General features: G+C 35.9%; 1 protein-coding gene across 1 annotated transcript in view; it reads right to left on the reverse strand.

The window, feature by feature from the left end:
- LOC106874898 (TLC domain-containing protein 2) overlaps positions 1 to 13,788 on the reverse strand; it is a 30,265-nt gene extending 16,477 nt beyond the window's left edge. Inside the window, exon 1 of the mRNA XM_014922809.3 lies at positions 13,063 to 13,788. Coding sequence (XP_014778295.1) covers positions 13,063 to 13,307 — 245 coding nt within the window. The 5' untranslated portion in view covers positions 13,308 to 13,788. The remainder of the gene's footprint in view (positions 1 to 13,062) is intronic.
- Positions 13,789 to 15,204: the final 1,416 nt, after the last annotated feature.

The raw sequence follows: 15,204 nt of genomic DNA on the forward strand, positions 1-15,204 counted from the left end.
AGAGAGAGAGAGGAGACGTAAGCAGGGAGGAAGAAGGGAAAAAAGAGAGAAAAAAATAGATGGGAGGAGATGATGATGATGATGAGGAGGAGGAGGAGGAGGAAGAGGAACAAAAAAGAAGGAACTGAAAGAGATGTTGGTTCCACACAACATTTGTAGAATGTAAGAGAAACAAAAAAAAAAAAAAAAAAAAAAAAAGAATTACCAAAAGACAAAACAGAAAAACCAGCCAAATATTTTATTTTGCAGTATGTTAAAGCACATTCATGTACAAATACATAGATATGCATATATAGTTACATACAAGTATCTGTGATACACGAAGAGATACACAGAGATATGCATATACTCACACACACACATAAATAAATACACCATACTCACAAATAATTACATTTGCTCAGATCAGATAAAACATACATACACACACAAATCCATGCACACACACACACACATGCTTATTTCTGGGGGGTTTTTAAGGGTTTTTTTAGGTTTTTTTTTTAAATAAAAAAAAAAAACTGGTTGGATTAGAAATTGGATAATGTTGTTCTTATTCTATAAATATTTGCAAAGCTTTAAATATTTTGGTTGGTTTCATTTGAATTTAACCACAAAATGCTGTTTTACAAACCAGACTCCATCAACCCCCCCCCCCGTCCTCTTTCTCATACATATTTTTCAATCATCATCACTGTTGTCATTGCCATATCATCAATGTCATCATCAGCATCATCATTTTAATCCCCACTGCTCCTTGCTTCCATGGGCCAGATAGAATTCATTGAAACAGATATTCTACAGCTGAATGCTCTTACTGTTGCCAACCCTCACCGATTTCCAAGTAAAGTGATATTTCCTTTTTCATGAATATATGTTTACATGGAAAACTGGAAATGAACAGCACCAATTATACAACGGTGATGCTTGCTAACAACCATCACACAACGACATGAGGACAAGGAATCACACACACGAGCTCCCTGATCTACACCAACATCCCATCCAACCAGGTATGATACTCGACACAAGGAACTGATGTCTCTGAATACACTATACTATAGGCTGTTGCCTATTATTATTATTATTATTATTATTATTCAGTAGTTTTATTTTTATAACGTGCTTTCACTTCACTACCGAGCGCAGCTCTGTGCGCCTTGGGTATGTGCTGTGGTTTGCTGTGGTGCTCTTATGTTTACTGTATTGAAAGTGTTTTGCGTAGAATGTGTGCAGTACCCAGTAGTGCAATTTTCTGTATGTTATATATATTTGTAAGTCCTGGTGTTTTTGTTATGTATTTGTCTGAATATTTTTTTATTATACCTAAGGCACCTACTATGATAGGAATTGTTTCTGTTTTTAGATTCCACATTCGAGTTATCTCTATTTCCAGGTCTTTGTATTTTGAAAGTTTTTCCATTTCTTTTAGAGAAACGTTGTCATCTGCTGGTATTGAAACATCAATTAGAAGGCATTTTTTTCCTTCATGATCTTTGACAACTATATCTGGTCTATTTGCCTTAATTTCTCTATCTGTGTGTATTGGCATATCCCAGAGTATGGTTGCTTTCTCGTTTTCTGTGACCTTTTCTGGCGTGTGTTTATACCATCTTTTTTCTGTTGCTATTCCATAATGTTGGCATAGCTTCCAGTGTATATAGGTCCCAGCTCTGTCGTGTCTGTGAATATATTCCTTCTTAGCCAGGACTGGGCAGCCAGAGATAATATGATTTATTGTTTCTTGTCGATCTCCACATATTCTACAGTTACTTGTTATATTTCTTTTCATTATGTGTTTTTGGTAATTTCTGGTGGGGAGGCTTTGGTCTTGTGCAGCAATTAAAAATCCTTCAGTCTCTGCTTTGAGTCCTGAGCTTCTCAGCCATTGCTGGGATTTCTCTCTGTCTATTTCTTTCGCATTTAGTTTAGATGATTATTATTATTATTATTATTATTATTAGGGTGGTGATCTGGCAGAATCGATAGTGTGCTGGATGAAATACATAGCGGTAAGGTCCAAATTGTTACACTAATTCATAATGAGAATCGTGTTAAGGACACACAAGTATAGGGAATACTCAGCTACCAACACCTTAATTTCACAGTTAAGAATTCCATTGGTAAAATAATTGAATGTTAAGGCGGTAAGCTGTCAGAAACATTAGCATGCCAGGTGAAATACTAAGCGGTATTTTGTCTGTCTTTACATTCTGAGTTCAAATTCTGCCGAGGTAGATTTTGCCTTTCATCCTTTTGGAGTTGATAAATAAAGTACCAGTTGCATACTGGTGTTGATCTAATCGACTGGCTCCACCTCCCCAAAAATTTCGGGCCTTGTGTCTAGAGTAAAAACCAATTAACAATCCACCACACCATATCCAAAGACACATGTATTGTGTATGTGTGTGTGTTGGGGTGCATGTGTATGTACTTGTGTAAACATATATACGTATAGTTTACTGTTTCGTTATATGTAGGATCAACGAAAAAGAGTACATCTATCTCCAGTCAGAGATAGATATCAGTATATCTATCTCCAGTCAGAGATAGATATCAGTATATCTATCTCCAGTCAGAGATAGATATCAGTATATCTATCTCCAGTCAGAGATAGATATCAGTATATCTATCTCCAGTCAGAGATAGATATCAGAGCTGATAGAGGACCGAGAATGTAGCACATCGTTGTACTTTAAAAAATGTGCCCACCACAACAGAACCGTAACCTTTAAATCAAGACGAAAAGCATTGGTCCAATAACTGCAGCCAGCAAAAGAACAAAAAGAAGAGTACATCCTGAGAAGATAGACAATGTGTTGGCAATACATGGCAACAGAAGGCGAAGATTGCAGTTGGTTTGTAAGAGCTGGAGAGTCTGGGTGTTGTAACAACAAGCAGCACATGGTAACCTAATGCTAATGCATTCAGCAGTAACATAGACAATCCAGACTTTACATGTGCACATGATATCTGACTCATCATACTATAAGAAAAATACATGTCAAAATAAATAGTAAGATACAAAAGTGTTTACAATAATAATGTTAATAATGATGATGGTGTTGATGATGACGACGATGATGAAGGTTAATATCTTACATTAACACAAGGCCAAACATATTTTGTTGTGAAGTTGTACATAGTTAAACAACCTGAATCAAGTACAAAATTTGCTTTGTTATTATTATTATTATTATTATTATTATTATTATTATTATTATTATTATTATTATTATTACGAGGGCGGTAAGCTGGCAGAATTCTGGACAAACTGCTTAGTTGCATTTCGTCCATTTTTATGATTCTAAGGTCAAACTCTGCCGAGGCCGACTTTGTCTTTCATCCTTTTGGGGGTTGATGAAATAAGTACCAGTTGAATACACTGGGGTTGATGTAATTGACTTACCCTCTACCCTGGAATTGCTGGCCTTGTGTCAGTATTTGAAATTATTATTATCAGTATCATCACCATCATCATTATATCCTGAGTTCAAATCCTACCACTTTCAACTTTGCCTTTCATCCATCCAAAGGTCAAAAATATTAAAGTACCAGTTGAGCACTTGGAGCACACATCAACCAAGCCCCTCTCCTCAAAATCGCTGCCCTTGAATCTAAAAACGATTGTTGTTGTTGTTGTTGTTTTTGTTGTCATTATTATTATTATTGGCATTATAATTACCATCATTACTATAATTGGCATGTAAAAGGCACCATTCGAGTGTGGTCGATGCCAGTGCTGCCTGACTGGCCCCTGTGCCAGTGGCATGTAAAAAGTACCCACTACACTCTCGGAGTGGTTGGCGTTAGGAAGGACATCCAACTGTAGAAACCTTGCTAGACCAGATTGGAGCCTGGTGCATCCTCTACATACATAACATATATATATATTATATATATGTAAGTATGTATATATGCCTGTATATATGTGAGATACTAGTTTCACTTTAATAGTTTCAGTATTAAAGTGAAAATATCTGACATTGCAATAGAAAGATGTTATTGTTTCACTTTTGACACGTAATACTGCAATAGTGTAGGAGACGTGATAGTGCACTGGGCTCGCATTAGGCAAGAAGTTAAAATTTTTTTGGCCTATGACACTACATGGACCCTAAGTAAGGCATGTGTAAAATTTGAATGAAATCGGTTATATAGTTCTGAAGTCATAGGGATTCACACAGATAGAGAGACGGACCCATATTCTCATATTTATATATATACTAGCAGAGATACCCAGCGTTGCCCGTGTTACATGCAACTGAAAAATGAGACTTTTCTGTTATATTTTCTGTAAGGAACTGGAATACATATGATTCAAATTTCATCAAAATTGCACATGAGGGTTCTTTCCCTCTTTACACACCCTAAAAAAATTCTAATCATGAGACATGTATCCCATACTATTGATCTTTATGCGCATATTCCAAAATTTCAGTCTTCTGGAACCTGTAAAAAAGATTTTGCTTCTGCAAAATGGAGCTCATGGAGCTCTAAAATGTGGGAATGAAGGCCCCTATTGGGGGTGGGGGTGTTAATGTCAACCAGAGAAGTTGAATTGTTGGGAATGTTTTTACTTGGGACTTATAGTATGCCTGTATATATGTGAGAGTATAGTCTCACTTTAATAGTTTCAGTATGAAATTGAAAATATTAAAGTGAAAATATTTGAAATTACAGTAGCGACATGTTATTGTTTCACTTTTGACAGGTAATACTGAAATAGTGGAATAGTTTCAGTGTTAGAGTGAAAGTATCTGACATTACAGTAGAGTGATGTTATTGTTTCATTTTTGACACATAATACTGAAACAGTGGAGGAGATAAGATATTGCTGTGGGCTCGAACTATGCAGGAAGTTGAAAATTTTTTGGGCCTAAGACACTACATGGACCTTAAAAGAATTTTGCTCCTGAAAAATGGAGCTCATGGAGCTGAAAATTTTAGGAGTTAAGGCCCCTATTGGTGATGGGTGTATTAATGTCAACCAGAGAAGTTTAATTGTTGGGAATCTTTTTCACTTGTGTGTAATATGTATTGTTTGAATTTCTTTAAAATAGGAAATATATGTATGTTCACTGGGTTTGTAAAAGAGAGCAAAGCTACAGGAAAGCAAAAGACGAATGATCACGATAATCAGTCAGCTACCGTAGCCTAGTCGTTACTACTCCCCAATGTAGGATTCCTCACCATACAGGTGACAGGTACAGCTTTAAGATGCATTATGGATCTATAGCAATTGGAAGGGCATGACTCAATAGAAACAACAATGTGTGACGTTTGGAGCAAAGGGAAATGAAAGTGTCGCCTCTGGAGTTTGCAAATAACCACTCTACCGATAGGTAACTGGGCAGGAAATATTTACAATCAATAAATGTCTTAGAACAACCAGTCACTCCTCTGGGAAGGCCTTGAAATCAATGTTACCAACTGGGGACTATATGTGTCGCAGTGGTAATAAAAAGACTCAAAGGAGGTCTGCAACGAAATAATTTTACTCATCACTTTGCAAGTGAATCAGTGGAGGCAAAGATGAGTCTCATTTACTTGACAATTTATGCACCACATTGCAGAAATCACAATGTAAGTATATCTGAAAGGATAGTCTTACACTGTTGTACCATTGAATTACAAATAATGCTCATCTGTTATGTTCGGGTGACCCTATAGCTACCAATGGTACAACTGTATTCGTCTTTGCTTAGGAAAAATGACTAAATTGTGGGTGTGAAGTCCCCATGAAGGGGTCTTTGTAACTTCTAAGAAGAAAAATTTTTAGAAATATTACTTTATTTGTGTGTAATCTGTATGGTTAAAATTTCATCAACATCAAAAATATATGAATTTTCATGGGGGTTATGGCCATTATGCATAGAATATAATTTCCAAATTTCTTAAAGATCCATTCAATACTTTTGACGTAGTTTTGGATAAGAAAACAAATGACTAATGTGTGTGTTTGTGTGCATATATATGTGTGTGTGTATGGGTGTATATATGTATAGATATCTGTATGCATTTATATGTGTACTTATTAGATGTACACCTATATATATACATCTACACATATGTATACATATACATGTATGCATATAGATCTATATCTATATATATCTATACATATACGTGTACATATACATGTATATGTATACATATACATATCTCTATCTTTCTCTCTCTCTCTCTCTGTATGTATATATATATATATATATATATATATACACACACACCATTAAAGTGAAAGTATCTGTCATTACAGTATCGAAATGTGATCGTTTCAGTTAGTGGAATAGTTTCATTTTTAAAGTGAAAGTATTTGACATGAGTGTTTTTGTTTCACTTTTAACACGTAATACTTAAATAGTGGAGGAGATATGATGTTGCTGTGTGCTCGAACTATGCAAGAAGTTAAAAAAATTTTTTGACTAAAACACAACCGGAACCCTAAGTAAGATATGTGTAAAATTTGAATGAAATTGGTTGTGTAGTTCTCGAGTTTTAGGGAAACACACAGACAGACAGACAGACAGACACACATTCTCATTTTTATATATATAGATAGATAACAAAATGTTTATTATAGTCATGTTGTGTGTTGTTTTCCTGTTTGTCATGCCAAACCTATACATTCCTATATATCAACTGACACCTCAATGGTTACAACAACGAAGGCTCCAGTTGATATGATCAACAGAACATCCTGCTCATGAAATTAACATTCAAGTGGCTGAACACTCCACAGACACGCAGATCCTTAACATTGTCTGCAGGGAGATTTGGCATGACAGAGAATGTGACAAGGGTGGCCCTTTGAAATACAGGTACAACTCATTTTTACCAGCTGAGTGGACTCATTAAGGTGAAGTAAAGTGTCTTACTCAAGGACACAAGGCATCACTGGGGACTGAACTCACAACTTGATTATCATGAGCTGAATATCCTCACCAGTAAGCCATGCACTTTCACATATATATGACAGAAGTGGTTGTGTGGTAAGTAGCTTGCTTACCAACCACATGGTTCCGGATTCAGTCCCTCTGCGTGGCACCTTGGCCAAGTGTCTTCTACTATAGCCTCAGGCCTACCCGTGGTGATGAGTGAATGACAAAGTAGCAGGTATGGATGCACTGGAAGCTATAGTCACAGCAACCCCCCCTTAGGCTTGTCTGAGCAGTCCTCCTCAGGATTGCTCTGCACACCTCCATAACCTGAGGAAGGGACGAGTAAAGGTGCCCTAAATGTAGCCTGCTTCACCTCACCCTGGCCTGCATACCACAACAGCAGGCAAGGATCCTAATTATGCAATCAAACCACATTGGTGACATCACTCACCATCAGCACACGGTGTGTGAGTGCACGCGCTTATGCATGTGTAAGGGGTGTGTGGAGAAAATTTGAAATAAACAGAAGCTACATGAACAGAAGTTATTTTTAATTAAATTGCACATTCTAAATGTGTGTAAACACTATAAGTACATCTGTCAAATCAATAAAAAAAATGCACAATTCATGAACTGCTCACTAAAAATATAAGATTAATTTGCTGAACCCTCGACCTGTGAAATAGATAATTTTTTTAATGTATTTTTTTTTTTAATAGGAAAAATATAAAAGCAGATAGACATAAAAAGCTTGATTGTAATATAACTTGAGCATAAGATGTGCTTGTTTGGTTTGGGTACTGAAATGTCATTGTTTATTGCATTTATTTACATTCTACAAAATATATAGAATTTGATACAAAAGAAAAAGATAAAGCGTATATAAAGTCCTAAATGACAGAAAAATAGTTTGATGAAATTTTATTTAACAATAAGAAAATTCTAACATGACATATTGTTTCGGAACTTAAAAACATGTAAATAATTAATATTGTGGCTGTGTGGTAGGTAGCTTGCTTACCAACCACATGGTTCTGGGTTCAGTCCCACTGCATGGCACCTTGGGCAAGTGTCTTCTACTATAGCCTAGGGCCGACCAATGTCTTGTGAGTGGATTTAGTAGACGGAAACTGAAAGAAGCCCGTCGTATATATGTATGTGTGTGTATATGTTTGTGTGTCTGTGTTTGTCCCCCCCCACCATTGTTTGACAACCAATGCTCGTGTGTTTACGTCCCCGTAACTTAACGGTTCGGCAAAAGAGACCAATAGAATAAGTACTAGGCTTACAAAGAATAAGTCATGGGGTCGATTTGCTCGACTAAAGGCGGTGCTCCAGCATGGCCGCAGTCAAATGACTGAAACAAGTAAAAGAGTATTATTATATTCAATAATGAATAAATTACTTATATGTGTACATTATCAAAGACTTTCTCTCACCTGAGGATGTAGCTTAAATTCTGCATTATTCTGAAGGATATTTTGCATTAATGCAGACATGTAAATAATTAATATCATTATATTTGATAATAAATAAATTACTTGCATGTCTGCATTAATGTGAGATATCCTTGAAAATAATGCAGAATTTAAGCTACATCCTCAGGTGAGAGAAAGCCTTTGTTGATGCACACATATAAGTGATTCATTCATGATTTTCATTTCATTTTTTTTTCCATTATGCACTGGGGTCGATGTAATTGACTATCCCCTTCCCCAAAATTTTTCAAGGCCTTGTGCCTAGAGTAGAAATAACTATTATTATTATTATTATTATTATTATTATTGTTATTATTATTAGGCAGTGAGAATGCAGAATCCTTACAGTGCCAGACAAAATGCTTAGTGGCGTTTTGTTCAAAGTTATGTTCTGAGTTCATATTCCGCCAAGGTTGACTTTGCCTTTAATCCTTTCAAGTACCAGTTGAACACTGGGGTTGATATAATCGACTAAAACCCTCCCCTGAAATTGCTGGCCTTGTGCCAAAATTTGAAACCATCATTGTTGGTGTTGCTGCTGCTGCTGCTGCTGCAAAATTGCAATCTCCACTGTTGGAAATGTAGGAATCTGAATAAATTTACGAAAAGAGAAAAAAAAAAAAGACGAGGGTGGCCTATTTGACACTTCCATCTTAAGATAGTGAGGACAGGATTGGGGAGTGAGAGGTAGGCATAGTGCATGATGGAGGAAACGTGAGGAAGAGAAGAGATGTAGATTGGTTTGTTGTGGTGGGGTGTGTGAGAAGTTATCTAGTTATGTGTGGGTGGGACACACAGGGCTTTATCAGGTAATGTTACAAAGTCAATCATAGATAGAGAAATGGAGATTGCTGTTATATAATGATGATGTTATTTGTGAAAATAGAAAAATCACAAGGAACTGCATATTAGTTGAACATGGCTGGACATAAGAAGCAATTAGCAAGTTCCACTTATGCTTCTGTCAAAAATCAGGAATTCCATGCATTGTTCAACTCCTTTAGCATTCAAATTATTCTATCAAATGTAATGCTTATCTATTCAGTTTTGAATAAATCATGCATTATCTCATAGCTTTAAGATTTCAATGACATGTGCTTATTTTTACAATAGCAGTATAGGGTAGGTGTGAGATGCCAGATCTGGATAGTTTGAATATCAAACAGGTAGAAAATTTTGGCTGGTTTAAATGCTCAAGGGTTATCTTTGAAAATGTCTTGTAGTTTCAAAACTTTGTAGATATTTTAATAATTCTCCCTCTCTCTCTCTCTCTTTCTCCCTGGTACAGCCAAACTGAAAGGCTGACCCAAGACACCAACTCAAAGACTCAGAAACAGAGCAAAGAAGACAAATACTGAGCCATTTTCACATGGCATAAAGTATGAAATATCTAAGCTGTAAGTCTTGAACATTTACAAGAATTATAGTATTTTTCACAGTGAAGAATTTGTATTCGAAACGTGCTTGCTTGCTTCTTGCTCTTACTTGATGGGGCTGGAGTCATCCCGAGTCAGTGGTCCCAGATATATCATATGTAGAACCAACCAGGTCCACCAGTGCTCTCTATCGCTGGCAGTCCTGTGCCAGCTTCTCCTCCGCATTTTCCAAAGTGACATTAAGCTTCTGGAGAGCTTGCTTAATTACGTCCAGTCATCTGGTGCGGGGCCTGCCACAAGGCCTTTTCCAGAAGATAACCCTGGTAGTATGATTTAGTGGGAGACAGAGAACATGTCTGTACAAGCGTATGCGGTGGATAGCTATAAGGTGGGATGTGCGCTGGACTTTTTAAAAGGATCCAAAAAGTGTAACGTACATGACATTTGCACGAAATAAATGTTTTCACCTGAAAAGATTGACAGTTAATTCCTCTGAAATTTTCCATAGAGGCATAAAAAGCTCCATAGTGTTTATTTGGGAAAGAGGGGGGGGGGGAGATTGGTGAATAGCTTGATATTTCGGCGTTTCAATCTTATCAAACATCTTCAGCAAAGCATTTTAACTGATATATATCGAGAGAGAAAGAGAGAGATAAAAAGAGAGAGTGTGGGGAAACAGCGTGATATTTAGATCTAAAAAAAATTGATAGAGGATAAAGAGAGAGGAGAGAGAGAGAGAGAGAGAGAGAGAGAGAGAGAGAGAGAGAGAGAGAGAGAGAGAGAAGAAAATATGGAAGACCAAAGGCGTGAATAGACAAACAGAGAAAGGGAGAAAACGAGAGAGCGAGGGTAAAAGAAACAGGAAAAATAAAAGCAACAAAAGTAACGACATATATAAAATTACATTATCATTTAAGTCACTGTTACGTTTCCAATTGTCTTACTTCATTCAGCCGTTTGCTAAGCTTTACAGGAAGAAAAAACATTCTCGATGTATCAGCGCAATTTTTATTTGTATTATTACAAAGTAGCGACACAATTACAATAAAATCAATATCCATACTTTCATAACAAAACTTTTTTTACTATTTAAAGCGTCAATGCGCTGTGGAATTTGTTTCCTCATAAGTTTCAGAAAATATGAAAAAATATCCTACAAATACCTTTTAGATTGTGTCAGTATGCCTACATATATATATGTGAGTGTGCGTGTTTGTGTATGTGTATGTGTGTGTGCGCGCATTTCTATAGAAAAGAGTAAGAATTACTTAGCGCCAAATTCCTTAAATTTCCGGATTGTATGCTTTAAGCATCGTGACGATGCTAAAATGAGAAAAAAAAAATCTAACTCCATCCATGCACCTTTTCTTCTTTTTTAGGATCTTAATCTACCATACGTAAAGCATACACATCCCAAAAATTAAGATTTGGAGCGCACGAGATCATTTCCAACTGTTATATAAGAATGCCCTACCCACCACACTCATATATATTATATATGCGCAAATATATATATATATATATATATATATATATATATATATACATACATATATATACAAGCTTACATATGTATATATTGATATAAACGTATATAAACATGTACACATATATAAACATATATATACCCCCCCCCCCTACATATATTATATATGTATATACATACACATACATACCGTATACATATTCAGGTTATATATATATATATATATATACACACATACATACATACCGTATACACATTCACAGAATATATATATATATATATATATACACACACACACAAATCAAAGCTATTTAAACAATAGACAAAATCAAATCAAGTCTGATCATAAGTTGAAGGCAAAAGTCACACCTGAGACTGGTGTTATATAACATATCTAGAAACCCACTTTAACTTGCGCTTGAAAACATTTCGACTCATTTTAAACTATATGACAACTAACAACATCCACAATTTAAAGCACATTTGAATTTACCCCCACTTAAACCAATTACACGCTCATAAACTCGAACAAACTCACAAATCCAAGGATTTCCTTTTCCATATCCTCTAAACGTGTTACTTTTTGGCTTGCCTAAACCGCGGTTGATTATAACTACATATAAATGTCGTGTATTAAAATAAATGTTTTTTTGGCAAGCAGTTAATAGTTTACGTTGAAACGGGTGGGTGCTTTATTAAAGACCGAATTTTTTTTTAATGTAGTTAGAGTTGATGATAGAATAGCAAACGGAAGAAAATAGTGGGCGGAGAACGTGGTACTGACGGACGAACGAAGTTAACAACACAAGTGGTATGTAGCGCGAGTTTGGTTGCTAAATAGCAAGAATTCTGTCGAGAAAACAGCGAAATACTAAAGAGAAAGAAAGAGTAAAAGAGTTATGTTTGAACGAAACACTAGGGAAACCCATCGAAAAAATATTAAGAATTTTTATCATTTTATTGTTTTGTTTTGTCTTCTTCACGAGGAATCAAAATTATATTAAAACTGAAAGAGAGAAAAAAAAAATAACACTGATAAGACTGTGAATGAAATATGTCAACTATATAGATGGAAGTCTGTCATTTATTAATAGAGTTGAAAAACTTCGATTAAACGAGGTTAATTTCAGCTAATCGAAGTTTCTGGATTTAATGTATTAAATATATGAAACCCTACAACAAAAACAGAGGTGAAGTTGTCGAATATATGCATAAACAACGACCTCTAGTACAAAACAGGGGACCACATAAAAACGATCAGCTACATTCTTCTAATTTACATATAAATCATCAGTGTACGTAAGTGACTACTATGCTTAATTAAACTGAGTTAATTACCAGTTTGTGATATATTTTATAAAAATAAAACAGTACAACATAGAATTTTCATAGATATTCACGGTGGATTCCACACGTGTAGTTGTAACTAGTAAGTGCTTCATCTGTAAATGATGAAGCCAATGATAACTAAAGCTAGTTAAGCCGATTTAATTACCGTTTTATAGTAAATTTTATAAACAATAAAAGCACCAGAGTTTAGAAATTTTAGAGTCATTCGAGGATTCCAGCATGTAGTTTTAATACGGTCCCTTCTGTTATGTAAAGGAGGTTGTTGTTTACGTAGATAAACTCGACAAGTTTACTGATACAGATCAGATACATACAGTATTATTGATAACGATAAGAAAAGAAAAAGAGATCGATAAAAGATAGACGATTTGGAAACTCAGAAAAGTGCAACATCGTTTGACTTCATTTAACGATTTTCCGTGTGAAGTTTGTATATAGTTAAGTCTGACTGGCAAAAAGTTTAAAAACAAATCGTTCTAGTTGGGACTTACCATATTAAACAGCAAACAGAAACGATAGCGGCGTGGGTCAACGAAATAAACACATTTTTCCATCGCCAGTGCAGTTTTGGGTTGTTAAGAAAAGATGATGATGTCTTTAAGCAGCGGTCCACAATGAAAGCTGCAATTTGGAAAAATAAAAATGACACGGTAGTTATTATAATTCCGGTTGCTGCTGTGGAATCAGGCAGTGGCCATTCATCTCTATCAACATATTGCTCACGCGATGTCTCCATTGTTTTATATACTGTCACAACAGGTGATTGTCGCAAAATGAAGCAGGGCGGCAAACCCAAAAGAAAAGGAAAAAAACTATAACAGAACGAAACAGAGCGAATGTAAATGAGATATGGAGACGAAAATCTTCGGATTTGTGAACTTGTTGACTACGGAGATCTTTGCTTTGTTTTGTTTTTCTCTGGGACGTTTGTGATTTCCTCAAATAAAAAAAAGAAAAGAAAAGGAGCAGGGAACAAGAGACCATCCACTATCTCCTAATGATAGGGTTGGTTCTAAGTGACCAACTTTCTAGTGCTGCTGCTGCTGTTTAATGCCAGGATCAGACACTTAATGACACAGCACACAACCACGTCCACACACATACATAACGTACACGCCCACATACACACGCATAAAATCTGTGCGTATAAAATACACACATTTGCGCGCGCGCGCGCGCGTGTGTGTGTGTGTGCCCGCCCCCACCAAACTCACTTATACAAACTATCACAATACACATCTATTCATAGTCACACACATACACCACACACACATGTAGATACTGTTAGGCACATACAGCTCTCTCTCTCTATATATATATATATAGATAGATAGATAGGTATGTATTTACATATATGCATACACTCATACAGACAAACAGATATTTAGATAGATATATAGATAGGTAGATAGATAGGTAGGTAGGTAAGGTAGGTAAAAGCCCGCCCACAGATCTACACACACAAGCACAAATATACTCACAAACATCGAGCATATGTGGAAGGAAATCAATCATTCAGAAGAGTCGAACTATTTTAAATTTCAATAAGTATCGATTGTTATAGTTTTGTTATTTTCATACACACAAACTTGTTTGGATTTTTCTTTTAAGATCTTGCAAACGTACAGTGATTAAGCTGTGCGGTCTGTTTAAAGAAAGAGGAGTAGAGAGATTCTGTTGACGACTACTAGGTCTTGTTGTAAGGGGTGGGCGAATAATTGAACTTTTATCATCGCAAAACGAAGACAGATCTTGGAAAAGCAGGGAGAGACATTACAGGGTCACGCGCAAATCTCCCACCACCACCACCACAAAAAAACACGCAGTTGTAAGAGTTAACCCTTTTGTTACCATATTTCCGTTGAAATAATTATTAATACACTGGCTTTGTTTCAATTAATTTTGGAAAATGATGAAGAATCTTCATTATATAACATTATCAATTATTAAGCAAACGTTTGGAACATGCATTAAAATGAATAAATCGCTTTAAAACATGGAAGTTTATATATCAAAGAACCAGGAACAGACATAAAGCGGGGTTGGTATCAAAAGGAAATTGGTGAAGTAAACAACCGCTTTCCTAAGGCATAACAAGATTAAAGACGAAGGAGGGAGTCACCACGCATCGAAAAGCATGCTCCAGAAAAGGGGTCATTGTGTGACCTAGTTAGATTGATTCAATAGTGAAGTTACAGAAAGATAACGTGTGCTGAGAGTTGATATGTTTAATTAAGCGAACTCCAGACCAGCACTGGTTCAAACAAAGCCCATGAATGATCAAAAGATATCACGACGTTCCAGCTGTGACTGTCCCGCCTTTTTCTCTTTTTTTCTCTCTATTTTTGTAAACGTATCTTTCTTACATTGTCCACCTTGTCTTTCCTGTCGTTTTTTTTTAGACGGTAGTGTATCGTTTAAGGGAATCTGACGATTTTTAGCAAATCTAGTGATCATGCAGAAGCAGAAACTCCTAATATCGAATTAGGTTCGGGATGTGTGTGTGTGTGTGTGTGTGTGTGTGAGAGAGAGAGAGCAGATGTAGATGTATGTGTGAATGCGTGAGTGTATAATGTGCATAAATATATGTATGTTTGTATGTGTATATTGTGTCTATATGAGTAGATGTGTGT

Source organism: Octopus bimaculoides, chromosome 24, assembly GCF_046866305.1.
Source record: "Octopus bimaculoides isolate indiv1 chromosome 24, ASM4686630v1, whole genome shotgun sequence".
Lineage (NCBI taxonomy): Eukaryota > Metazoa > Mollusca > Cephalopoda > Octopoda > Octopodidae > Octopus > Octopus bimaculoides.